A 27,990-nucleotide genomic window follows, 5' to 3' on the forward strand; every position below is an offset into this window, starting at 1 on the left:
TGACTAAGCCTATGTGGTAATGGCCTAAGAAGTCTGTTGTAAGATTCTGCATACTGAGGTGGTTCTTTCAAGGACAACCGACGTCTCTGGACAAATTGTGTCCATAATTTGTAAAATGGCTTTAAATGACTTCTACTGAGCGTATTTTAAAAAGATTCCACCGCATATAGCTATATTTTACGTTTTAAGACTTGCGCTTAATATTCAGGAAGTCTTGTGTTTGAGTTGGTGACGAGTCCGTACGTGACGTCACTAAAGGACCGCCCTTGACTGTAAAAAAACGCATTGTAGCGGTCCTTTAATCACGTCAATGTATTTTGCTGTATTGTTTGGTCTGAAAAACCTGTGTTTCACACAAAAGCCGCCAGAAGAGGGTGTCCAAGCTCCATATAAGGAATTTATCAGCCTGTGATAATGGAAGTGGCCACAGGAGGTCGCCATTTTGTGCCTCTTTTCTGGTGATTGTTTCTCCCCAATGTTGCCTCAAAATGGCATGGAATAAATTATTTAATCAATTGCAAACATGTATGCTTTCCTCTTCAGAACTATTTGAATCATATTCATAACTGGATGTGTAACAAGAAAGCATATTCTCCGAATCTGAAGCCATTGTTTAGATTTCAAGCAATGCAAGATGTCTTGGCGTGACGTCACAAACTGGGGGCGGGACTTTATGAAAATTCCCAATTCGCAGCTCAATTTTTGGCAGATTTTGGACACTTTAAGTCATTTTTATTGGTGTTTTGCATTTGAATAAAAATATCAAACTGCATGTTTTGGGTATTTTAGATGCTATAAAACGTTTTTCTGGTGTCAGTTAAAAAAACAAAAAAGTGCCGTCGGTTGTCCTTTAAGTCAGCTAATTTAAGTGTGGCCTTTTCTAAGCCACGTACCAGCAGAAGATGTCCCTCCCAAATCTGATGTAAGCACGATCCAAATTAAACCTCACACCACCAAGGCGATTTAGTGAAGGGTTTTACTATTTTTTTTAAAAAAAATAGCTTCTTTTACTCCCCTTTCAAACCATCTATTTTCTTTCGCTAAGATCTTAACCTCCTTTTAGCGATCCGACCTAACAAACTGCATAACAGAGATGTTTTTATTGGCCATAATTTATGTTGGCTGTGACCACTCCATTCACGGCGCTAACCACTCTCTCGTATTCGATGACCCGTGCACATTTGTGAAATGCCATTACAATCAAAAGATTTTCAACCCACCGTGCCAGGTTTACTTCGGTCACGAAAACAGCCCCAAAAGATCTGCTGATTCCAAGATTGCAATCAGTTTTTTTTCAGCACAAAAATTTACACAAATTTTAGCACACCGGAACGGACTATATTGTACTTTGAGGGTTCCACTATTGCTGCATGAGAAAAAAGAGGGACGCAAATAATCTTTTAGAAAGTCATCCCCAAAAAGTGTACCGTCAACTGTTACTTGGCAATTCCATATTTTTTTTTTTGTATCTCAATTCTTTCCATCCATCTTATTCCCATCACAGAAAAACTTCAACACTTGCATTTCCTTGTAGCTGGTTACATTAACTTTATTGTCACTGCCATTCCCAAATTTATTCGGGAATCGAAAAGTGTGACGTGGAGCACCATTTTTATTATGGGGGTGCTGATAAAGCACTGGTCAGACCTCTGGCAATGTTTTTCCCTTGGTTTTTGCTCATGTTTGCACTTTGTTACAGCTTCAGCTGTTGCTCAAGCGCTATATAAACCAATATATATATGTATTGTGTTATATTTTGTACAGTTGCTCCCATTTCAAGCTCATATAACTCCAGACCCATCTAACTTAGGAGTTAACTCTTTTTTTCTGATGAAAAAAGAGAGTGTAAGGTTTGTAATGCTTTATTGAATGTTTATGTCGTCCTAAAACTGCAATTCCTAATTCCTGCAATTTGAGTGAAAATGACAGAAACCCTGGCACTGGAGTGAACACATTTTTGCACACCGTCTCCGACTGAATGAGTTAATATTAAACTGCTTTCTTGTATAACAAAACACCCACGTGGTCTTCTCGTGGGAGGAAAGACAGCCTGTTCTTCATGTTTATTGTCTCCAAAGTGTCCGTTTTGGTGGCTGGTGGCACCTATCGCCCCTTGTAATCAGATGTTCTTTTGTGTGGCTTTGTGTGTGCGGCTCTCAAGAAATGAATGTGCATGACATTTGAAGTTCAAAAATGGATACCATTTTTCCCTGTGGTAGCGCATCACTCTTCCCGTTGTTTACTGGTCTGTTCCCGCTCTGGACTAAGGCGTCCTTGCCGTTGTCTTGATAGATGATTGAGGCCCTCTTCCTCCTTTGTCTTTGCTCACCCAGGTGGGCGAGTGCCATTGGGGGATTCCGCTAGGGAGGGGCTTGTGCACGCGGGCCTCCTCCATGCCCCGCCTGGCTATTGAGTTGCAGGTACAAACTTCCTGCATGATACGGTCTCCTGTTTGTGCACAGCCTGGACGTTTGCCAGCGGCTGCATGGGCGATGATTGTTTTATTTGTTCTCATGGGCCACACAAAGAAATACTTTTTGGTCTTTGATTCTTTGGAAATCTGATGAAGTGTAAATTGACAGAAATGTTGCGGTAGATAACTCTTTCCTCCAGTCAGCAAGAAGGTGCAGGATTCCTTTGGATGTTCAGAATACTTTTGGAACTTTTCATATCATAGAGGTCTGAAGAAATCTTGAAACTTGGATGCTTGTCACGAGACATTTTCCGTTCAAATGAAACAGAAAAAAGGATGTCTTTCTCAATGTATTTGTAGGTTGCTTTTTGATGAGGCATGAACAAAGATTGTCTTACGTTATTTACTGTCTGTAGATAAGACTTAGCCTGTTACAATCTTCCTTAAAATAATCATATTGGTATGTGTCAATTTGAATAAATATGTTCGACACCACCATACTTTGGGGTTCTTGCAGACATTTCAATTTAACATAAAAAAAAATATATATATATATATATATATATATATATATATCCTTTTTACTGAAGCACACACATGAAATTATCCATTTTGAATAATCCTAATCTCATTTTGGTGCTTTTTATATGTTTTCTTGTTTTTACAGGCAGAGAGTGCTGGCGGATCAATGAAGCACTCCGCCTCCACCATATTGGATCAACAAGTCAACGGCCTTTGGCAGGACGAGAGAAGTCCCGAGCGCTTTTATCGACCCAGACATAAGAGCTACAAAGCTGCAGGTGGATTTTCTCGTGGAAACATAACTTGAATTCGGAGTTAAAAAAAAATCATAGTTTCACCAAGATACATAATCCAGCGAATTTGTTGGATGTTGCATTTTAAAGTATTCAGACCAACCTAAAATGAAGACAGCGTTGCATTATAAAACTCATCGATGAAAAGGTTTCGTCAGCTGTCATCTGTACTTCTTTGAAGGTGTCGGACGTTTCACTTCTTATCCAAGATGCTTCGTCAGCAAACTCATACTCGGGCAGGACAATAGAAGTAATCAGTCAGGACAATAGAAGTAATCAGTGGAGCCACAGGGAGTAGTCCTCTGCTCCCCCCAACCTGAGAGCAGGGACCAATATAGAAAATTCCAGCATGCCACGTCTGGACAGTAGGGATATATATAGTGCCAAAACTACCAGTCAGACTTTAGTTCGCTGACGAAGCATCTTGGATCAGAAGCGAAACGTCCGACACCTTCAAAGAAGTACAGATGACGGCTGACGAAACCTTTTCATCGATGGACCACTCCTGTACGACTGAGAGCTTACACAGATGTATTATAAAACTCATGTTCAGTTTTGTTCTTATATTTATTAATAAAAGCCAGGGAGAGTTTTTCAACTAGGTTAATTGTTAGGCATAACTTGGTAAAAAAAATGTACATTTTCTATTATAAGATTTCAATGCTAGAAACATGTTGTAACCGTCGTAAATCAGGCACCCCCCGTAATCCTTCGCCTCCTCCTGGGCAATCGGCCCCCGTCATGGAAGGGTCCTCACCTGATTTCTGGTTAAAGAGGGTACTCCCACTCACCTCCCCACTCCCCTCCAGAGGTACCCCACCTCTTGCAATCATCATTACCTTCATCATCATAATCATCATCAGCAGCACCATCATATTCATTATTCATCGTCATCTGTATCTGTCTGCCAGTGTCTCGGTCCGAGCACTGGCAACAGGGCGACCGGGACAGAGGCCGATCGAAGGAGCGCTGCCACCTTCTCGCTCCGGAAGCATCCCGCTGCAACTCAGAGGAGCGCAGTTTGCAGCCGTCACACTCCTTTAGCGTGGAGAGGACCCAGCACAGAGACAAACAGGTACAAAATAAGTGTATACAGAGGTACCCCACCTCTTGCAATCATCATTACCTCAGAGGAGCGCAGTTTGCAGCCGTCACACTCCTTTAGCGTGGAGAGGACCCAGCACAGAGACAAACAGGTACAAAATAAGTGTATACAGTACAGCAGGGGTGTCCAAAGTCGGTCCTTGAGGGCCGCCGTCCTGCCTGTTTTCCAGCTCTCCCAGGAGCAACGCACCTGATTCAAATCATCAGGACCATTTTGATGCTGCTTCAGAGCTGGCTGATGAGCTGATCATTTGAATCAGGTGTGTTGCTCCTGGGAGAGCTGGAAAACAGGCAGGACAGCGGCCCTCGAGGACCGACTTTGGACACCCCTGCTGTACTGTATACACATGGTGAAATCATTCATTCATTTTTCATTTTCCGAACCGCATTATCCTCACGAGGGTCCCTCTGGGTGCTGGTTCCTATCCTAGCTTTCTCCAGGGCGTAGGTGGAGGTCACCCTGAAATGGTTGCCAGCTAATCACAGGGCCCACATATAAGAACAACCATTCGCGCTCATGGTCAATTTGGAGTGTTCAATCTGCCAGGCCATGCGTGTTTTTCAAATGTGGGAGGAAACCGCAGGACCCGGAGGAAACTCACACGAGCACTGGGAGAACATGCAAACTCCACACAGGGTGGCCGGAGCTGGAGTTGAACCCGGTATCTCTGTGCTGTAAAGTCGATCTGCTCACCACTTGACGACCGGGCCACCCTGGTGAAATGATATACAGAGATACCCTTGGCCACAAACAGCCCGCACAAGCCATCTGTACACTTGATGAAAAATGTTATCAACCCAGCTAAACAGAACACAATTGATGAGAAACTAGATAAAATTATCACAGAGAAAGCACCTAGAAGGGATCATCATCAAGATGGTGAAAGTAGAAGATTACGTTCCTCATCAAGTGTTTAATGCTGATGAAACCAGCCACTCTATAATGGTCTAATTGAGCTGGGGGGTGACGCAGCCTCCCTGGAAGTGTGACAGCGGGCGTTTGCGGAGGTCTTCTAGCCGACTATCAAGCACCAAAGGCGGGCATGCACGGGGGAATCTCGGCCTGTTCCTTTTGAAATATTTTCAAGCCCCAATGAATGAAATGCTGAGCGAGGCAGCAACTGACCTGAGAGATAAGATCATGGCAAGAATGAAGACTGGGCAACTAAGAAACCGATTACAACGGCTATGTGAAGTACCACCTGAAAGTCTCATGGAAACTGTGAATGCAGCACTGAGAACGATCCCGACCGGAACGATCACGGAAACCAATGAGCTGATATACACCTCAGCATCAGTGATCCTAGACATGCTTGGCTACAAGAGCAACCATGAGAGCCACGAGATTCATTACCCACCATGGAAAAGACGGTTGGAGGCCAAGATCAAGGCGGCTCGGAAAGATGTGAGTCAATTGACGGAGACCCAGAGAGGTGTGAATAAAAGGCCAATACCCAAGAGGTATATGCAGATAACCATACCTGAAGCACTCGAAACTGCCAAACAAAGGCTCCAGGCCTTGGCCAGTCGCCTAAAGAGGTACACGAAAGAGAATGAGGCCAGAAGAATAAACAGGCTGTTTGCAACACAACCTGCGAAAGTGTACGCTCAGTGGCAGGGTCCTAACAGCAGAGCTGACCCTCCAAGGCTGGAAACTGAAAGATACTGGAAAGGCATATGGGAGAAGGAGGTCGCACATAACAGCAGTGCCCAATGGCTGGTGACTCTGAAAGAGGAGCACAGCAACCTCCCTGAACAGAAGTTACCATCACAGCGGCAGATATACAAGAGTCTCAGGTATGAAAAACTGGACGGCACCATATGGTCCACACCTACTGGCTAAAGAAACTCACAGCTCTCCACGAGCGCCTAGCAGCACAAATGAGCCAGTTGCTGATGGATGGGACTCTCCCAGGATGGCTAACCGAAGGGCGAACAATCCTGATCATGAAGGATTCCTCAAAGGGTGCAGTTCCTTCCAACTATCGGCCAATATCCTGTCTCTCCACAACATGGAAGCTCATGTCAGGCATCATTGCGGCTAAGATAAGTGGACACATGGATCAATACATGAGCAAAGCACAGAAAGGCATTAGTAGAGATACTGGAGGTGCCACACATCAGCTGCTGGTTGACAGAACAGTCGCACAAGACTGCAGGTCCCGACATACCAACCTGTGCACAGCCTGGATTGATTATAAGAAAGCATATGACTCGATGCCACACACATGGATCACTGAATGCTTGGAGTTGTATAAGGTCAACAGGACCCTGAGAGCCTTCGTTGCAAACTCAATGAGGATGTGGAAAACCACACTTGAAGCCAATGGCAAGCCACTAACGCAAGTGTCCATCAAATGTGGCATATACCAAGGTGATGCACTCTCCCCACTGCTGTTCTGCATAGGACTGAACCCCCTCAGCCAGATAATTGCCAAGACAGACTATGGATACCGCCTCAGAAATGGAGCTACGATCAGTCACCTCCTCTACATGGATGACATAAAGCTGTATGCTAACCAACCAGATATCGTGGTCATAGATAAAGGGGAGAAGAAAGCCCTTGTCGTGGATGTAGCGGTCCTGAGTGATGGAAACATCAGAACATGAGAAAATCGAGAAATACCAAGGGCTCAGAGAGGAGCTGGAGAGAGCCTGGAAGGTAAAGGTGACAGTCATGCCTGTGGTGGTCGGAGCACTCGGGGCAGTGACCCCCAAACTCGACGAGTGGTTGCAACAGATCCCGGGAACAACATCGAATATCTCGGTCCAGAAAAGCGCAGTGCTGGGAACAGCACGGATACTGCGCAGAACCCTCAAGCTTCCTGGCCCGAGGACCCGAGCTAAAAAAATGGGGGACAGACACCACCCATGGTGGGTGAGACGCGGATTTTATATATATATATATATATATATATATATCGATATATATATATATATATATATACATACATACATACATACATGCATGCATACATACATACATACATACATACATACATAATAATATATATAAGATTTATTTATCTCCACTCATGAAGGGTTTATTAATTTATTAATAACAGAAAGTCGTAAATACGATTTCAAGAAATGAGTATCCTTTTTTTTAATTGTGCAACATACGTTAATGACAGTCACAAGTTGACGACTAAGCAAGCTACATTTCCCACAGCGCTGATTGGCCAAGCAATGTTTTGTGATCATCTGCAGCCAGTGATGACCAAGTGGGTGTTTCTTAAATAATTAACACATTGAGTCGCGTATGTCTTACCTTCTATGGCAACGACTCCGTCGAACACCTGAGACCAACTCACCGTACCCCTGGGGTTCGATCGAACCCCGGTTTAGAACCACTGGACTATAAATTACCTTAAAGTTGTCAAGTTGTATGTAGCAACAAAATGAATTAAATTCAACAGCATTTTCTTCAGCCTATGAATTAAAAGAAGGTCCAACGTGAGTTGCCTCGCCACCTTACGCAAGCACGACTGACTGACTGTCGTTGCTTCTGCCCTTAGGATAACAGCTCAGACAGCCCCGTGCCCTCCACATCAGAGTCCAGCACTCCCAGTGTCCGACGCCCTTCATCGCAGACCCCCACTCGCTCTCGCCCTCACATTTCCTACTCGCCGCTCGTGTGTCGCGCCAACCCCGAAGCGGAAACGGCCAGGCAGGACCAGGAGACAGTCTGCGACAAGCGAGGGGGCGCGGTGGGCCAGCACCAATCGCCACTGCGTCGCTACCCCTCTGAGCCCTTCATGGCCTCGCAGGAGGAAGATCACAGCCCCGATCCTACAGGACCCATGGAGACATTGACCTTCGAGGCGGCCGTGGCCTGCAGCCTGGGACGCTCAAACACCATCAGCTCGGCCGGCCCGCGCTTGCGAACCGGCTGGCAGGTCCCCAACGGACACTTTCGCAAGCGCCTTGCGCAGACGGCCTCTTTGACAGGCTGCGATCCGCTCAGCGACACGGAGGAAGACAACCGGTGCTAGAGACATAAACACTGTGACTTTCTGTTGCATTGTGCACCCTCATAGTTGTCAAACTCAAGCCGACAACAGGACAGAACACTCCTTCCTGAAACGTTCCTTGCCAATTCACGCCAAATGCTTACTATTCAAACAAAAACAAATGTCTACTTCCTGCCTTTAACTCATTTACTGCCATTCCCGAATGTATTTGGGAATTGAAAAGCATGACGTGGGGGGTGCGGATTGAGCTCTGGTCAGACCTCTGGCAATGTTTTTGCCTCCCACGAGGGGCCAGCATTTACCTTTTGTACAGCCGCCCCCGCTTCAAGCTCAGACAACTCCAGACCCATATAACTTACAAATGAACTCTTTTTTTTTGATGAAAGAAGAGAGTCTAAGATTTCTTACGCTGCATTGAATATTTAAGCAGTCCTAAAACTCCATCTTGTGTGGGTTCTGGAATTTGAGTGAAAATGACAAAAACACTGGCACTGGAGTGGACACATTTGCACATCGTCTGGCAGCGAATGAGTTAACTTGGTGATAGAGGAAAGGTACTTTATTAGAAACAGCCCCACTAAGAAGAGAGAAAAGCGAACTACATACATTCTGATTTATGTTAAACATGACCTATTTTAAAAAAGTGAACAACCCAAAATGTCAAGTAAAAAAAAAAAAAAATGGCTCTATTGCTGTTTTCATGTGATCGAGTCCATATTTCTTGTTTGGCCCTCACAAATTATTGCTAACCAATCCTGTTATTCACTGAGATAATCACCTTGTTGCATTTTTTTGCTCAAGCCAATGCAATAGCGGTCTTGCTTTGCTGATATCTGAAGGGAACTGAGTGCAAATGATTTCTTGGAGTGAGTTGAGGATTTTCATTTGAACAAAATCCGTCATTTTCTTCCATCTTCTAACATTTAGAGACCAATGCAGTAAATTGTGCTGTCAATCTCTTGGGGTAGTGTCAATTAGAAATTATCCTGTGCAAATAGTGGGGCTTCATTCATACCAAGGTGGTCGTCATAGTTACATAGTATGAAGACTTACTTGTCAGACGAGAGGCAGCTCTGTCCCACAGAGCACCCAGACCACCGGGTAAATACAAAGAAATACAAAGAAGAACAATAAGACGCATGCATACTATTTGCTCTTCTGGTAATTGTGATGCATTGCCTTCAGAAACTCCCCTTCTGGTTATTTTTAATTGTGTCGAATGACTTGTGAGCTGCAGGAAGATGCTCTAGTGGTTTAGCTCATATGCTTCACAGTTTGGAGCTCTGGGGTTTGAATACTAGACTTTTTAATTTGGGTTTGCATGTTTTCACTAGGTACTCAGTCTTCCTCACACAACATACATGTAAAATTGTCCAAGGCAAATACTGTAGTTGGAAGGACCTATGACACATTAAACAAACACTCTATGCTACCACTTATCTATTTATGTGTCCGCCACCAACGCAATCGACATGTTCCTAACTGGATACATGTCACAACGGCGGAATCTGTCACTAGGCCCATGTGAGTGTTGATTTTTGTTCACCACATGGCAGGATAATTTCTCAGGATAGTCTTTCAAAGAGGTCAGAAAATCAGTCTTTTGCTGACCGTAATTGGAAATTAATTGTAATTGTAATTGTAAGCACACTTTAAAGGACAACCAACGGCACTTTTTTGTTTTTTAACTGACACCAGAAAAACGTTTTATAGCATCTAAAATACCCAGAAAACGTAGTATGATATTTTTAGTCAAATGCAAAACACCAATAAAAATTACTTAGTGTCCAAAATCTGCAAAAAATTGAGCTGCGAATTGGGCAGTTTCAGAAAGTCCCGCCCCCAGTTCGTGACGTCACGCCAAGACGTCTTGCATTGATTGTGAATCAAAACAATGGCTTCAGATTCGGATAATATGCTTTCTTCTTACACATCCAGTTATGCATATGATTCAAATAGTTCTGAAGAGGAAAGCATACATGTTTGCAATCGATTAAAGAATTATATGTGCCATTTTGAGGCAACATTGGGGGAAAATCTCTCACCCAAAAAAAGAGACACAAAATGGCGACCTCCTGTGGCTACCTCCGTTTCCACAGGCTGATAAATTCCTTATATGGCGCTTGGACACCCTCTTCTGGCCTTCTGGCTTTTGGGTGCAACACGAGGTCCCCAGACCAAACAAGTACAGCAAAATACATTGACGTGATGGAAGGACCGCTACAATGCGTCTTTTTTACAATCAAGGGCGATCCTTTAGTGACGTCACGTACGGACTCGTCACCAACTCAAAAACAAGACTTCCTGAATATTCAGCGCGAGTCTTAAAACATAAAATATAGCTATATGCGGTGGAATCTTTTTAAAATACGCTCAGTAGAAGTCATTTGAAGCCATGTTACAAATTATGGACATAACTTGTCCGGAGACGTCTGTTGTCCTATAAGTCATTTTTATTGGCGTTTTGCATTTGACTAAAATATCAGCATGCGTGTTTGGGGTATTTTAGATGCTATAAACCGTTTTTCTGATGTCAGTTGGGAAACAAAAAAAATGGTGTCGGTTGTCCTTTAAAAACACATGACTGCAAAAGTCAAAATAGAACGACATTTTTGTGAGTCTCATTTGACACAGCAACAAGGTGTTGCCATGACTTTTTTTTCGTGGCTTTGTGCACAAGTCGCGGAAAAAAGCTGAGACATTTTGGTGGGGCTGTGATTGGCTGGCAACTGGTTCAGGGTGTCCCTCGCGTACTGCCCAAAGAAGGCTTGGATAGTTTCTAACACCATTAGTAAGGATAAAGCAGTTTGGATAATGGATTGATTTTGGTGAGGGTTCAGATGAAGATCCAGACGACACATTATAGCATCAATGGGACAGTCCACCCCCAAAATGGCACCTCTCGTTTGCTTGCCATGCTCACTTTTGCGCACTCTATTGGTGATTTGTGTTTAGTATACTCCCAATGTATACACACAAACATGTCACAGCAAAGTTAATGCCGACCTTTTTGAGAACACTATACAATGAATCAATCATATATGTGTGTGAATGAGAGGGATCCAAGTGCAAGAGTGATGCTACAGGGAGAAAAGATAAAGAAGGTGGAGGATTTTAAGTACTTGGGGTCAACTGTCCAGAGCAATGGAGAGTGTGGAAAAGAGGTGAAGAAGCGTGTCCAGGCAGGCTGGAGCGGCTGGAGAAAAATGTCAGGTGTGTGATAGAAGGGTTTCAGCTCGGATGAAAGGAAAAGTGTATAAAACAGTGGTGAGACCAGCCATGTTGTTTGGACTGCAGACGGTGCCACTGAAGAAAAGACAGGAAGCAGAGCTGGAGGTAGCAGAGCTGAAGATGTTGAGGTTTTCTTTGGGAGTGACCAGGTTGGATAGGATCAGGAATGAGTACATTAGAGGGACAACTCATATTGGAGGCGTTGCAGAGAAAGTCAGAGAGGCCAGACTGAGATGGTTTGGACATGTCCAGAGGAGAGAGAGTGACTACACAGGGAGAAGGATGCTGAGCCTTGAACTGCCAGGCAGGAGACCGAGAGGAAGACCGAAGAGGAGGTTTATGGATGTGGTCAAAGAGGACATGAAGGTAGCTGGTGTGAGAGAGGAGGATGCACAAAACCGGGATAGATGGAGGACATTGATTCGCTGTGGCGACCCCTGAAGGGAAAAGCCGAAAGGAAAAGAAGAAGACTATACAATGAATCAATCAAATGAAGCCGTTTGATGGTATTGTGTTGATCTCAGCAGTGTTTAAGGTTACTGTGAATATGTACTGCAACTTTTCTATTAAATAGTTCTCTCTATAAATACATTGTGATGTCGCAGTGTCCCCGCAAAGGAGTGGACACGACTTTTCTACATAATGATCTCCAATTTCAGATTGATTTTGTTTTATTACAATATGAAAACTTATGCATGAGAGGGTGTCATTTTTTTCTTTTTGCTTTCATTGATAACTTTTGAGATAACAATGCACTTGTAGTATAATAAGGGGAAACGCTTACTTCCACCAGCTAAACGAAGCTTTAGATTAGAATATTTCTTGTGTCATTCCTAATGATCCTTTCCCACTTCGACAGTCGGTACCCTTTCCGAATGAGAACAATTTAATCTATCAGGAAGAGTATTGACATGCCATATTTATTCATCATTGTATTTGTGAATATTTGAAGTAGAAAGCACAGCAGACAATGACTGTAGAAAGAGTGTAAACACATTTTAACCATTTACTTCGTTACTCTACTACTTCCTAATAATGTACAGACATTGTTTGTAACATTTTGGAGAAAATAAATAACCATCAAAAAGATGGTGAGCTTTACAAGTAAAGTGTTACTTTTAATGGTGGCAAATGTTTGTTGTTTTTTGCTGTTTTTATTTTAATTTCCCAACAAAGCCAAATCTGCGACAATCAAAAACAAAACGGATTTGCTTCATGTAAAGAAAAAGAAAATGCAAATAACTTGGTTTATACATGTACAATGGCTGTATATAAAAATAAATGTGTTCTTAAGTCCAAACCGTATCGAGTGAGCATTTTTTTAACTCTGCACAACAAGGAAATACTGTTTGCACTGTCGTGTTAAATGCTAATTGATGCACTAAAACAGATAACAGGACTATTATTATAATATTCATCAACATGAACATGTACCTATTTCCAGCTACCTTGAACCTGTCATGACTCACAATATGCCACCTTCACTCATGAAAAGTAGTGAACAAATCTGTGAGTTATGATTAATAGTTACAAAACGGTTCAGTAATAACCAATGGTGGGCCATTAAGGCCTGCAAGGCCTTCTCTGTTGGCCTAAAAATATGTGAATCACAGAATACTCATTTTAGGTTGTCCATGAATTTTTAGTAAATACATGTAATTCTAGTTTTTTTCGGCTTCCTTTCATTGCTTTTCACTTGTGCAGCTTCCAGATGTGTTTCGTATTCAAGCATTTAACCAATCACATTTCAGTCATCATTTGTTACGAGGGTCAGAAATCTACCTGGATGCCTTCACAATCAGTTCTGCGAGCCCTGCAGCATAAAAGTCAATGTTGTTGAAACTGTTGTTTTAACCAATCAGCGTTCGAGTTGACAACCCAACGCCTGCTGGAAGGCGCTGGAAAGGTCAGTTTTTGCAAACTATGTTTGGTTGGTCACTATCCATTCATTATGGAGTTGTCTGGAGAGAGGCGAGTTTCAGCATCAAAGGTCATCCCGATGATAGAAATGCTCTATCTCGCACTTGAGCGTCATACTTCTACCTTAAACTGACTCTTTAAGACTCTTATACTGAAAGTCCATGGAGGCAACGTTCCCTCACCTATTCATACAGGCCTCTTGAGTGCCTTGTGACAGGATCTTCTCAAAGGCAGGGGAAATTGCCTAAAAAAAAGAAATAGACTGAATAACAAAACGCTGGAGAAACTTTTTTTAATAAACATCTTTAATTACAATGAGTCCTTTGTCATTCACAACACTTTTATTTAGGCATTCACAGATGTTCACTTAATCCACTTAGTCCACCAGGTGTCAGTATTCACCAACACAGTGTCAAAACGATACAGGGTGCCTCATCTACCCATCACTAACAATTTCCCACGCTACTGCAGGGGCTCGGGAAGCAGCAGACTGAGCAGAGGCAAGCAGCAATGACGACAACGTCGAAAACAAAGACTCACTTAGAATCAGCGTGAGAACAAGCTGCAACAAACGAAGCTGCGACAGAAGAGGGCGATGCACAATTAATTAGTTAATTAATTAATTAGTTGCGGCAAGAGGACAATCTAAAACGTGCCCACGCAACTGTGCAACAGAGTGCACCAAAGTCACTCGCTGACGTGACACAACATCGAAGATTGCCCCGGCATTGACTCAAAACGTGTGATTCAGTATAAGTATTTCGCGCTCTCTTTTGTATTTCCGGGGACATTAGGGATATATAAATAGGGCCGATACGACTAGTAAGACTTTAGTTCGCCGACGAAGCCTCTTGGATAGGAGGCGAAACGTCCGACACCTCCAAAAAAAAGTACAGATGACGGCTGAAGAAACCTTCGCATCGATGGACCACTCATGTACGACTGAGTTTACACAGACGTATTTCCGGGTGGTTTCCCCTTTTCGGTGTCTGAGGAGCGTATGATTTGATTGGCGGAATACGGGGTTTTGTGACTAAACAAAAAAAAGGAAGTACCTTTACGCAAGTGCATGTTTTGTTTATGTATTATTGCTATGGTTTGGCAAGTAGTGATTGGAATTGCTTCGCTTTGCAGCCGATCACAGCATTGGCAGTACTTCCGGATCTCTGCTCCATAACAAAAACAGGACGGCGACGATCAGTGACGCTAACTCGAATCCTTCATCATGCCATCAAGACCGTGATGTGAACGTGATACGGACACTCCTTAACAAAGAACTGCGGATGTTTTGTTTTAAGTTTAAATGACTGTCGAAAATGTGCAATAAAGCAAGCAATGAAACGTATTTTCTGCTGTGCAAAATTTCTGATGGAAAAATATGGACTAAATGGACGCTGAGTGCAGTATCTTTAAAAATACACAAACCAGGTTGTGTAAAATGTATAGATACTCCCAACTAACCTAAAAATGAAATGATGAATTTCAGTGTGCGCCACTTCAGGAAAAATATACATAACAGCATTAACCAAACGGTTTTTATTTATATAAAAGAAACCCTTGATAAAACAAACATTTCCAAATAAAACACTAACATGGATAAAGGAAAGCCTACAAAAAGGATGCATGTGTTGTAGCGTAATGTGAGAAGAAAAGCAACAACTTCCATCTTTGACTTCCAGTTTCAATGTGACAAGCATCAACACACTAATGTGACGGGTGGAAAAGGAAGCAAACCACAAGAGGGAAAATGTTCTTTTTCTTTGTTCTTTGAATCACGATTCACATTCGGCTGTATCAAGCGGGACAAAGCAGAAGACGGCGTGCCTAGTCGCTGACATCCATGTCATCCTCTTGGACGTCTGCATTGTCGTCGTCGTCGTCATCGTCATCATCATCATCTTCGTCACCGTTGGCCTGCTGTGAGTCACCATTGCCGTCTGCGTACTGAGGCTGGTAGTCCGAATCCGAGTAGTCTGATGCCTTCCTCTCCTGACGCTCCTTCTCGCTGTCGTAACCTTGCTCCTCTTCGTCATAATCCCTCGTAATCTGAAGCGCACAACAAACAAATTTAGTTGCCTTTTTTTCCAGGCTGATACAGCTGTTGATATTTGGGCATATACAATTCCGAGAGATAATTAATGATAGATACAAAGCCCAGGACCTAAATTTAAACATAAATCCAGCCAAGCATCAACACTGCTATTTGTTGTTCCATTGAGATATTGCTTGACTGTTTCACAATAGTTTCGTTTTTTTCCATCTTAAAAAGAAAAAAATGTACAAAGATGGCCCGGCCCAATCATTTTTATTCATAATCATTGTCACGAGTATTAAAAAAAAATAGTAAATCGCCTGATTTCTGTGGATTTCCTGTGGAGATGGGCTGCAAAAAACGAAACATTGAAGTGATTGGAACAAAGTGTCTTCTTTTTCGAATTAGGGGTCAAATTTAAAATGAGCATCAATTTGAGTTAGTTTGATTTTACCTTGATGTCTCCCTTGTCTCCTATGTCAGACTTTCTATCCCTATCCCTGTCTCTCTCTCTCTCCCTTTCCCTCTCCCTCTCCTTGTCTCTGCTTCTTTTCTTCTTGCTAGTGGACCTCTCCCTCTCCTCTCGTCCACGGTCTTTGTCACTGCGGCGCTCTCGCTCCTTGTCACGCTTCTTCTCCTTCTTATGTCTTTGAAAAAGACAACAAAAGTTGATTGGTTAGCCATTTGCCAAACGAAATGCAAGCCTGATGTCGATTTTTTTTCAGCTTCTGCTAACCTGCGAGGAGATGGCGATCTGGAGCTCCTCCTCTTGGGTGACTTTTTAGGGGAGCGGCTGGCGCTGCGACTGCGTCTGCGTCTCCTAACACGAGATGCCAGAAAAGACAAACGATGTGATTGTGGTTTAAAAAAAGTCAAAACTTTGAGGAGTATCCCGCCACTCACCGGCTGACGCTGCGTGACCTCCGAGTGGTGCTGTAACTCTTAGGCGGCGTTTTGGATCTCCTCCTCAGCGCCTCTTCCTTCTTACGATCTCTGTTGGGAAAATTTAGTGTTTTAAGTGGTGATGGGACAAAATGTGCAGAGGCTCGGAAGATTGTGTCGAGTAAGGGCCGTTTCCAGTAAGTGTGTGTCGAGGCGTGCTTCATTTTGGGAAAAATGTTTAAAATGAAGTGTGATGCCTTGCTGGCCAGCTGGACCATGTGACTGCTTCAGCAGAGATTACAGTGGACTTTCCTGAAAAATTTTATATGCAACTGTGGTGGTCCAAATGTACCTATCCAAACCAAATTTTGACACAATGGACTGGGGGGGGGGGGGGGGGGGGGGCACATAGAAACACATGTCCACATTAAAATCAACGGCCAGTTGCATTTCTCTACCTCTGGGACCTGTTAAAGAATATTTTTAAACCTTGTAATATACACAGTTTTCTTCAACAAACAATAGAATTCTCAACATTGTTGACCTATTTGGCTTCTTGATCAATGGTGAAGCCATAAAGTGAATGAAGCTGCATGAACCTTCCAACCCTGTTAGCTACAAAGCTTCCTGGGGTTTGATTTGGCCATCACTACTTTTTAAGTACAGTGAGACTTCGCTTTACGAACACCTTGCCTTACGAAATTTTCGGTTTGCGGCAATCAAATTTATGAAACTTAAACCTTGAAATACACACTACTTTTCGCGATCCACACACACCACGGCTGGCGGAGTGATCTTCGGATCTGGCGGAGTGATCTTTGGCGGATGCACACGACTGAACAGTGCTCCAGCCGGCGCACCTTTCCACACCCGCTCTCTTTGAATGCACACATCGATCGCCTCCGAGGAGCTTTGCAGGGGCTTTTCAGATAATTTTACTCTTATGGGACCGAAAAACTCAATCACAGGCTCGTGTTCAGCCAAACAAGACAAAAAACAAAAATCACTGTCGAGGAGAAGAAGGAGATAATTGAAAAACATGAACGAGGTGTGCGTTTGTGTGATTTAGTTGCCCAGTACGGCTATGCTAAGTCAACCATTGCTACCATTCTCTGCAACATAGAAGCCATCAAAGGTGCGTGTCTGTTGCAAAAGGTGTTTCCGTGCTGTCAATGCAATGGTCTCAGGCAATCAAAGAAGTTCAAAAACTTCTGATAATTTGGATTAACGAAAAGCAGTTATCCGGCGACAGCGTGAGTAAAGCAATTATATGCGAGAAAGCACAGCTAATTCACGCCGATATCGCCATGCGGCAACCTAGAAGTTCGCCGCTTATTGAGGATTTTAAAGCCAGCAACGGATGGTTCGAGAACATCTGAGGGCGAGGAGGAGGAGATGGCTGCAACATCAAGTGAGCTCATCAAGGCAATGTTGGCAAAGTGGAATGATGTGCAGGCTTTTATCGAACAGTTCCATCCAGAAAAGACTGTGGCTATGACAATCATCAACATGATGAACAATAATGTGATGCCTCAGCTTCGTAAGACCTTACAAGTCAGAAAGCAACAGGTGTCAATTAAGAGGTTTTTAATCAGTAAAAATGATGAGTCCCCAAAGAAGCAAAGAAGAGAAGACACACCAAAGGTTGAGTTACCAACAGTCCTTGTGGAAGGTGACACTTCTTCCATTAGCCATCAACGACCATCACAAAGGTAAATAAAACGTTATTTTACTGTACAGTTTATTTGTTTAATTACAGTCCTCATGTAATGTGCCTCTTTCCAAACAGCAATTCCCTCTGACCTCCGCCATTCCATCAAGCCATCAATGACCACCACAAATGTAAATAAAATGACTTTATTATACAGTCTGTGTAAGCTCTCAGTCGTACAGGAGTGGTCCATCGATGAGCAGGTTTCTTCAGCCGTCATCTGTACAAAAGTGAAGGTTTCCACAGGGAGGGGTCCCCTGCCCCCTCCAACCTGAGAGTAGGGACCTATCATAGCTGTGTCCGGCGCCACCATGTCTGGACATGAGGGATATATAAATGGGGCCGATACGACCAGTCAGACTTTAGTTCGCTGACGAAGCCTCTTGGATAGGAGGCGAAACGTCCGAAACCTTCACTTTTGTACAGATGATAGCTGAAGAAACCTGCTCATCGATTTATTATACAGTGCAGTGTATTTCCTTCATTACAATACAATAGCACATTTATTATACATAGAATAAGGTAAGTTGTGTGTAGTTTTAAGGCTTATTTAGTTGAAAATTATATTTTATGGAAACCTGGGAACGGATTATTCTCATTTCAACGGGATACACACTTTTCACCTTACACACTCTGTCTGGGAACCAATTAAGTTCGTAAGAAAAGGTCTCATTGTATATTGACGGACAGAACCAAACAACATTATGGAGGGACCAGGTCGCAGCCTACTGAAATGCAAATCCACCTTAAACTGGATTTTGGCAAAAGGCACAGACCACGAGAAAGAAAATGTGGTGCTTCGGTGAGACAAAGGTTGATCTCTGATGTGACTGCAAGGCCAAAACCATCTGTACCCTGAATCATGGTGGTCACAGGATTATGTTGTGGGGATTGATTAATTTTAGTGTTAGAAACTGAGGGAAAAAATAGAGCGCATGTAGAGATATCGTGGGAACAGCTTTATTTTGTGTCATTATTTTTCTGATGAGATGTTTGAGGTTGGTTTATGTACCATGTAGATCAAGGGTCGGGAACCTATGGCTCGCGAGCCATATATGGCTCTTTTGATGATTGCATATGGCTCGCCGATAAATATTACATATTATAATACATATTGTCGTTTTTTTCGTCGTTCATTTCCCGTTGGGGCTGCAGTTGGCGGAAAGCGCAATTTTGATTGGATGACACTGACCTAGAATGGCCGAAAGCGCCATGTTGATTGGATGATAGTGGCCGTCATGTTGAAACAGGTAAACGCCCCTTTAAATGAGCCCAACTTGTGCACTTCAGCGTGAATGCAACAGAGCATGAGAGGAGAGAAAATCCTGATTCTAATTTGCAATGAAACAATACCATCGATGAAACAGTCGAATGTCAGTGACATTTTAACAAGCCCGATGTTAACGTTAGCATCAACATACTTCTGCGAGTAGATTGCAGATAGCAAGTGTGGAAGCTTATATGAGCCGTGTGCAGGCTAGCTAGCAGTAACTTCGCCTCTGGACCGGCAAATTGAATTTCATTCCGATCGTTTTCCTGGATTTTTACCAAACACGAGGAACGGAAAACCATCCATGTTAACGGTGAGTAATCTCACAAAGTTATTTTAAATATACATTCTGATATTTTGTTGAAAAGTGGCCGCGCGTGTGCGCACGCGAGCGTTTGTATGTGCGCGCGCGTGTGGCTCTCGCTGAAAAACATTTCTAAATATTTTACTTTTATGGCTCTCTTAGTCAAAAAGGTTCCCGACCCCTGATGTAGATTGTAGATGTAACGGGTGATCTTTTTTTAGCACAGTGAGTCTGTCGTGCAGATACCTGGATCTGCTCCTGGAGCGCCTGCCTCTGTCTCTGGAGCGGCTTCGTCTCCTCCGAGGGCTTTTGGAACGCCGCCTGCTTCTGGACACTGAGCGGCGTCTGGACCTGCTGCCGCTTCGCCTGCAATGTTGCTAGTGTTACCTCTTTTTAGAATACTCCCCACCCCAGTTACCTTTTGTATTCACAACACCCCTTGACCCCATAAAGAGCAAGCATCCAATTAGGGAAAGTTATTTCTATTTCTAGTGGTTCTCAATAAGTACCTGCGTCTTGACCTGGAACGGGAGCGCCTCCTTCTGGACCTGGACCGAGAACGCTTCTTCCGGCTCTCGTCTAGCAGAGCGACATAAGATGTAAGAAGACAGCCACTTAGATAGCATTGAGGAAGAAGAAAACCCATTTGCAAACTGACTTCCAGGTTCAATGGCGGCAGAAATAAGCGACTGCGCCTCTCGCACTCGCTTCATGGCTTCCTCCATTTCCTTGTTGGCAGCGTCAGCTTTGAGGCCGGCACTCAGATTGAAACCGGCAGCCAGTGGGTTGAGTCTACACCAACACATGTTAGTTTGTATGGAAAAAAAAAACTATCATACATTGAGTCTTGGACATTGACTTACTGTGGATCAGCCATGAGCTTCAGCAGCTGGTCAGCAGCCTGCCAACACACGAATGTACAATAAGAAGAGACAATTAGGATCAACCCAACACAAATCAGCGAGTATGTGTACCCCCTAATAGCATCATAAGGGATGACATAAGAGCAACCGACCGAGTCTCTGATCTTCCAGCAATGCGATGTCATCTTTGATTTGTTTGCAAAAAATGTCAAATGCTCAGAATTGAAAATGAAGACTTGTAACCTTTGTACCAAAATGATGAAGCAATTTAGACAAAATGGAGGGCACTTGATTGAACCATCTTTGTAGTCTAAAGTACATTGATTATGATTTCAATATTTTTACAGGATTTTCCTGCCGCACATCCTGAACTGGAGATCGCACTTTTCACTTGCTGATTGAACATTTTCTTCATACTGCATACCCGCTTGTAATTGTCATGTTCATACTGTATTCCAGATTCTTGTTTTTTACATCAATAAAGGTCATTGTAGTTGGCGGACATTTTATTGGGAATGGTTACAAGAAACAACCATGATATGGTACAGACTAGTTATGTTTTTTGCGGTACATTGTAATAAGGTTTGATGGTATCTTAATTGCATTGGCAGCGTTGCGCCGCAACGGAAGCCCAATATCGACAGTGGTGCACAGGAAAGACCTCATGCCACTGCCGAAGATGAGTCAAATTAAAAACGTTTCCAATGTGTCAAACAAACTTTTGCGATTGTACCGGATGAGAAATATATTGTATTTTCCGGTGTATAAGGCACACCACCAATGAATCATGTATTTTCAAACTTTTTCCATATCTAAATCACACCTTCAACGAATGAAAAGTTTTCCAAATATAATACATAAGTTTTTCAAATATAGGCGCTACAGCATAGGCTGGGGCTTCACACTACTTCTACAGCGGAAAATAGAGTCGGTGGCTGAAAACTGAATCATTGTGAGACCTGTTGTGGCTCAATGTTACTTCACATATAAGGCGCACAAGGTGCAGGGTCATCTTTTGGAAAAAACAAAAACAAAAAAAACGAAGGCTTTTGGATGCGCCTTAAACACCAGAAAATATGGTAATCATTCATGGTGGTGATCACCTGTGGATTTTGTTCCTAAACTTTGGTGACAGCAAGGGTGAGAATGCAGTAGAAGATGAGTCGGTGAGACTACATGAATGCCTTGGCTTTGACAAGCAGTGGCTAAATCAATCTTTCTGACTCAGGCATACTGAGGAAAGGATGCACTGTTATTTATATAAATGTGCAAATGTGAGGGCGAAATCATTGTGATTCTGTAATATTTCTTTGGTGACTGGGGATTTGTGTTAGCTGTAATCTAGAACGTCTGTGTAAATTCTCAGTCGTACAGGAGTGGGCCATCGATGAAAATGTTTCTTCAGCCGTCATCTGTACTTCTTTGAAGGTGTCGGACGTTCCGCTTCTTATCCAAGAAACTTCGTCAGGTTGCTGACGAAGTTTCTTGGATAAGAAGAATCTAGAATTTTCAAAATTATTTAAAAACTGTGGGTAAGAATTCCATGCGACTTTTCGCGTCTTCTAGTCAACTACTACAAGGGTGTTTCTATTATTGCTACGTTGGTGTTTATGTCAAAGTGTACGCTCACCTGCGGGTTCATGTTGGGTCCTGGGAATCCAAATGCAGTCATGGCATCCATGTTTAGACCGGCAAACGGGTTCGCTCCCATCTGAGCGATGAGAACGGTTAGTTGGAAGGATTGGCAGCAAAAAAAGTGGTCTGGCGACTTACAGCAGGACCGGGCATGGGGTTAGGCGTGGGCAGAAGTCCTCCCCCAGGCAGGATGCCCGCGACTGCGTTGGCCGGCGCCAGCAAGGACAACGCTTTGGCTTCATCTGGGATGGATCCTGTAGAGAACACAAGGTGGCGTCAGCATGGGAAATGGCTATCATGTGCGCCTCAAACATGTCCAAGAAAAGTGGCTTCACACAGACGTTTTACCTTCCAGGGGTATGCAGACTTGAACACAATGATTGCAGTGACAAACTAATGCTGGCAATACAATCACACTAAGTCCAATGAACACTGCCAAGAATGGATCACCTGAACGTGTTTGCTAAGTCATGAACCAAACGTGAGCAAGCCCAGCTCTTCTCCAATGGGCAGTGAGTTTTCATTTAGACGGTTTACTCAAACAAGCGACTCACTCACGGCGCCTTCGCTACTAAAAAGCACACACAGAGAAAAAAATCGGAGATACAAACAACAGAGAGAATTTTAGGGCGGTTGGCAAGTAGTCTGACACAATGTCTCCAAAATAAATTGGAAAATAAGCAAATGTGCACATTACAGTAAAATATATACCATATGGCGGCAGCAGCATCAACCTGCTGTAACATCTTTTTTCTGCTTACCTGTCCTTGCATCTATTACACCCATACTACTCAAAGCAAAACAAAGTCAAAATGTGACCTTCCATTTACTTTTTTTCAAGCCCTTAAGTATCATAGCGAGAGAACGCGTGCGGACACAAATGCCCGTGTGATGTAGAACCTGTAAATATTTGAAAAGTAAACAATTTTAACAAGAGAGACATCAAATGTAAGCAGACACAGATGGGCTCCCTCAGTGGGCTAATGAAAATAGGGTCCTCAGTTGCCACGAAGAATTTGGATCAAAATTGGAATTTGGCATAGTCCGACATAAGGTTCCTGCGTAAGATTATGTTTTTTCATTGGAATTTTTTGCAAGCAATTTCACAATGTGTTCCATGTCAAGTTGCTTCCATATATAAACATTGTGCACCTGTTGTCGCGAATAAAACCAAAATATAAGGGCCTTGACTTTAGATTAATGCATGCAATGCCTTTTAAAAGTGTGAATATTTTAGAAATTTGACAGTGACAGTTCAGAATAAGCTGCAAACACATTTAATCTTCACAGAAGAAAAATAATATATTTCTCTTAGTGTTGATTAACAATATTGGTCAACTATTTGTGATCAGGAGTTTTAACACTGCAACACCAATGTATTAGGGTCCGTATGCTGTTTTGCACTGTTATGATAGTAGACTTCACTCACATTTAAGAATTCTGCACTGTCAAACAGTTGCATATTAACATGAGTTGAGTTCACCACCACCAAAAACGCCCAAAAAGAAACAAAACTTTACAGTTCGAAAAACCTCAAAGTCAAGTCACTTCTATAAGACGGCACCAATTAAAAGAACGTGTGTTGGGATGATCGAAAACGTAGCTAAACTGGAATTACAAACGAGCCAGATAGAGAGGGCATCTTTTGAGGTCTCTCAATTGGGGGTAGGCCTTTGCTATGACAGCCTGTCTAGATTTGAATGTCATTGTTGCATAGACTAGTTTTGAAAATGTATGACGCTGGATGCTTATCCGAAATTGACAATCCCACCCAACAGAATACTGCTTAATTCATCTCAATCTTCAGACATCGTGAATACATATACACACACACACACACAAACATACACACAACATGTAAACAAAAAGAGCACACTGGAGAGGGAGAGAGAGAGAGGGTGGGGGGAGAAAATGCCTGCAGGAGACAAATTAAGTCGGGTGGTATTTTTCTGCAGGAGCGTTTCAGCCTGCGGGACTGGCTGAGCCAGGGAAAAACAACTGTAAAACACAACAACAAAAAGAAGACCACTGTTAAATGTTACACAGTGCAGCAACGTCCGGTGAGGCATTTCGGGAGCCGTCTCAGATGCAGACTGTTATGCAAGTGCTCTCAACGACCATGGCGACTTTCATCCAACCTTTTACATTTCTAGTGTATAGTGTAAGTAGACAAGGATCTATGTCTATGATAAATAATGACTGAGTTGTTCTGCCACGCATAAATTAATACTAAAATGTGAATTTTGGGGGCTGCCTGAGATGCCTGTTGGGCACATTCAATGTGGCCGCCGTCACATACTGTATGCGACACTGCGGGACAGTCACACGTTTGTTTACCTTGCGTTGAATCATTATTAACTGAGGGCCAGGGCCACATTAAAAAAAAATTAAAAAGTAAATCTAAGTAAAATAAAGCAGCGTGATGAGGCAAGGCGAGGGCCATCTTGAAAAGAAAAAAAAAAAACCATAACTCTAAAGTAAAATAAAGCAGTGTTTAGAGGCAGGGGCAAAAAATATTTAATTAAAGGAAAACCTATTGTCTTAAAATTCTCTTGTGATAAGTATGCCATTACATTTACAACTAGTTATATAAATGTGATTTATTTCAGACTACGAGTAAATTGAATGTTAAGTCTCCTTAATGGATAATTTGACATTTTTCTGTTTCCCAATATGTCACAACGTTACTCCTACTAAATTACAACCTTTCCCCCTCCGATGATTTTGACTAATGTATTAAAATTTAGATTTGTTTTCTTCAGATTTTTATGTTACAATTTTATTGGTACAGAAAAACAACCAACTATTTGTGGATATTTTCTTGAATATGACTTTTTATAATGCTACCATTTTTTGTATGCATATTGTCTTGACTAAAACTTGAGGAAGCCCACAAAATGGACCAGAGTGCTCGTGACGCGTATTCGCTTCATACCATCATGCAAAGTGGTAGTTGCAATTTGTAATTACCGGTCGTACATATAATGAAGGAATCAAGTGAAGCTTATGCACCAGCAGTCGTGAAAGATACTGAACATCAGCTCTCATTCCTGATGTAATTTTAATATTTTCAAAGAACACTAAACAAAAAAAAAAAAAACAAGTGGAGGCGTGCCCTTTGGTATACTTTGTTCGAAGGTTGGATGGGTCCAATTTTGAGCAATCCTGTAACTTTACATTTTATCTATCGGTTACCTCGCAAGCACCTAGGAGAGATGGCAGTTAATTTAAGGGGAAAAAAGTGGAGACACAAAAGAGGACAAAATGAGAGGGGTAATGCTTGAATGCATTCTGGCCTTTTGCAAATGTTTATAGTCCCTGTTGGCAGGCAGAGGACCACTTTCAGCCATCAACCAGGGGCTGCTTTTGACTTCTTCACTACAAAACCACACACCCACTCGCGCACGCGCACACACACAAGCACACAAATGACAGAGAGAAGTTTAACAGAGGATAGACTGGTATGGAGGAGGAACTTAAATGCATATGGTTGAATTCAGAACACAGTTTTAAAATAATACATTTGCCACCAAAATGTTGGTATACTGCAATGGATTTTTTTAATATTGGAATGGTATTGGAACAGTACACCGCAATCAATATCCAATACATCTAACCGAAATACGCAGGCATGTGGTTCACAAATGAGCAGTCTTCTGAGTCATTCAGATTTTTGGGAGGACACAAACCTTCAGCAAACGGGACCACAATCAGTGCTCGGTCCACAAACACAGTGTTGGTCAGATGTTGGGACACACCAACAGACTCGGGCTCCTGGAACTTCACAAAACACACACGTGATGTCACTGGCATAGGAGAGTCACTGCAGAAAGAGAGGAAAATAGACAATTTATAATGAGCAAAACGTCATTCTGTGACATATTACTTCACAGTAATTCACACAGGGAGCTGTGAAATAGGGATGTTACATTCCACGCATTGACAAATTGGGTGATTGTGGTGAATGACTTGTCTATTTGCCATTTTGGTGCTCAGACCAAATCTCGGTCGAAAATAAATGTAGCATCTTGTAACTGCATGTGTTATGTGGTACAAGTGATTATAACAAATTTTAAATATTAATTTGATTTAAGATAATAGTAAACTGTATTTGGAATTCATACATTTGAAGCAGGAAATTAAAAAAGCTTCAGTTTCGAATAAGGGGGGTTGCAAATAGCAAATGGTTCGTTCAATGTGCTCCTTGGGAAAAACAACACATCAAGCAAAGACAATATGGGAAGGCTGATATAAATTAGCATTAGTCGTCTTTGTGTGAAACGGTTTAATTATATGCCATATTTTTTTTTTATTAATGCAGCGTTTTAAATCTAGTTTGCATTGTTCCCTGTAGAATCAGATAACAATAATCTGAGTATTAAATGGATGTACGTAATGGCATTTCGTTGCAGAAATTACATTACATCATTACACGGACTTAAATCAAAACAATGCAGTACACTTAAATCCGACCTTGGCTCTGGATTTTACAAATGTAAATCCGTTTACTTACGGGTTTGTTTCACACGGAACCAATAAAGCCCGGATATACTGACAGCTCATTTACGGGGGAAACTACCTTTATTTTTATTTTAAATGCAAAGAACGATGGCTAAAATATCTTCCGAATGCAACATTTAGCCGAATTAGCTACCGAGGCTTCACAAGCCGCGTGAGCGGGCTAGGCCTTGCGTCACGCCTCAGTTTGGCTATAACGGAAAGCTAAACAAATAGCATCAAATATGCCCCAATGGGGACGAATCACTCAATCTGTCAATTCGTTAACTTACTCTGGTGGAAATAACTTGAGCTCTTCAATGGTTCCCAGGAAACCGAAGAGAGTTCTCATCTGCTCCGACGTCGTGCTCGGCGACACGTTTGTCACCTGGACTACCTTCGTGGTGTAACTCATCTTTTTAATTAATAAGCAACGCTGTCGTCTAATGCCGCGATTTAGTCGCCGTTAAAGGAACAGCAGAGTGGTTTTAAACGCGAATCTATTAGATTTTTCGCTGTCTTTGTACGAACTAGCACAATAACAGACTACCACCATTTCGCGGCCATGTTGGGGGAATATATGATGCATTCAAGTTGTGGTGGGAAATCGGACGTGATAATAGTATTCGTATTTGCTCAAGGGGATATGGTTTGTCCTGTGGGTCTGCTGCGTTCAGCTGCGATGGAAACGTTTTTTAACGGGGATTTTGAAAACGAGAACGTCAAAATAAGAGTAACACAACGTCATTGTGCGTGGTCGTGCGTGTACGACTCGAAGACCAAAACGCCTTTCATGTCTGTGTTGTTACGAAAAGTCATTCGTATATGTACATTTGAAAGATAACTGGAATTACATTTATATTTCATGACTTTCATGTCCTTAATACTTGAATTGGGGAAAAACATAATTACTGCAACTTTCTTTCGGCAACATTTGACTTATGTGAACAAGAATTCACATTTCCGGAACTTAAACGTACCACCAGCACGCGTGCAGCTAGAAAATGGAGGATGGTTATCACGTGGAAGTCTGTTTTACGGGATCTGACTATACAATACTGTACACTGTCCTGAGTTGCGCTGTGAGTCGCACTGGCGCAGACGGCCAGCCATCTTTCATAACTACGTCGACTACAACCGACAAAATACTGTCCGTGCAGTCAGCGGTGAAGTGTCATTTCAAAATGTATTTAATTTGTCTTATAATCTTCTTTTCTTTTGGCTTTCCCATCAAGGGGTTGTCACAGCCAATATCTGTCCACCATCTTCAGAGGTTTGATTCACATGCTTTGGCCCTATCCTAACAATGTGCCACCCTATCAAATCTATTTTAATAATT

At 42.5% G+C, this 27,990-nt stretch overlaps 2 protein-coding genes across 7 annotated transcripts in view; one reads left to right on the top strand and one right to left on the bottom strand.

The window, feature by feature from the left end:
* Positions 1–13,529, top strand: part of LOC148891879 (voltage-dependent R-type calcium channel subunit alpha-1E-like) — a 117,064-nt gene extending 103,535 nt beyond the window's left edge. For 2 of the 6 annotated variants that reach the window (XM_089008699.1, XM_089008706.1), the window contains 5 exons: positions 2,334–2,420; positions 3,081–3,213; positions 3,923–4,039; positions 4,140–4,303; positions 7,851–13,529. In XM_089008699.1, the coding sequence (XP_088864825.1) occupies positions 2,334–2,420; positions 3,081–3,213; positions 3,923–4,039; positions 4,140–4,303; positions 7,851–8,327 (978 nt within the window). In that variant the 3' untranslated portion in view covers positions 8,328–13,529. The remainder of the gene's footprint in view (positions 1–2,333; positions 2,421–3,080; positions 3,214–3,922; positions 4,040–4,139; positions 4,304–7,850) is intronic. The other 4 variants (XM_089008707.1, XM_089008701.1, XM_089008700.1 and 1 more) reach the window with 3 other exon arrangements.
* Positions 13,530–14,974: 1,445 nt separating this feature from the next.
* LOC148891882 (uncharacterized) lies at positions 14,975–27,240 on the bottom strand. The gene is made up of 12 exons (XM_089008486.1): positions 26,945–27,240; positions 25,844–25,977; positions 22,293–22,408; positions 22,150–22,230; positions 20,520–20,557; positions 20,315–20,448; positions 20,166–20,235; positions 19,903–20,022; positions 16,393–16,482; positions 16,226–16,309; positions 15,944–16,136; positions 14,975–15,503 (listed from the first exon to the last, which is right to left on the bottom strand). Exons 1-12 carry the CDS (start codon positions 27,064–27,066, stop codon positions 15,282–15,284), a joined length of 1,404 nt encoding a protein of 467 aa, XP_088864612.1. The 5' UTR covers positions 27,067–27,240; the 3' UTR covers positions 14,975–15,281.
* Between the last annotated feature and the right edge of the window lie 750 nt (positions 27,241–27,990).

This window comes from Hippocampus bargibanti, linkage group LG11, assembly GCF_051943395.1.
Source record: "Hippocampus bargibanti isolate YZ-2025 linkage group LG11, ASM5194339v1, whole genome shotgun sequence".
NCBI classification, from domain to species: domain Eukaryota; kingdom Metazoa; phylum Chordata; class Actinopteri; order Syngnathiformes; family Syngnathidae; genus Hippocampus; species Hippocampus bargibanti.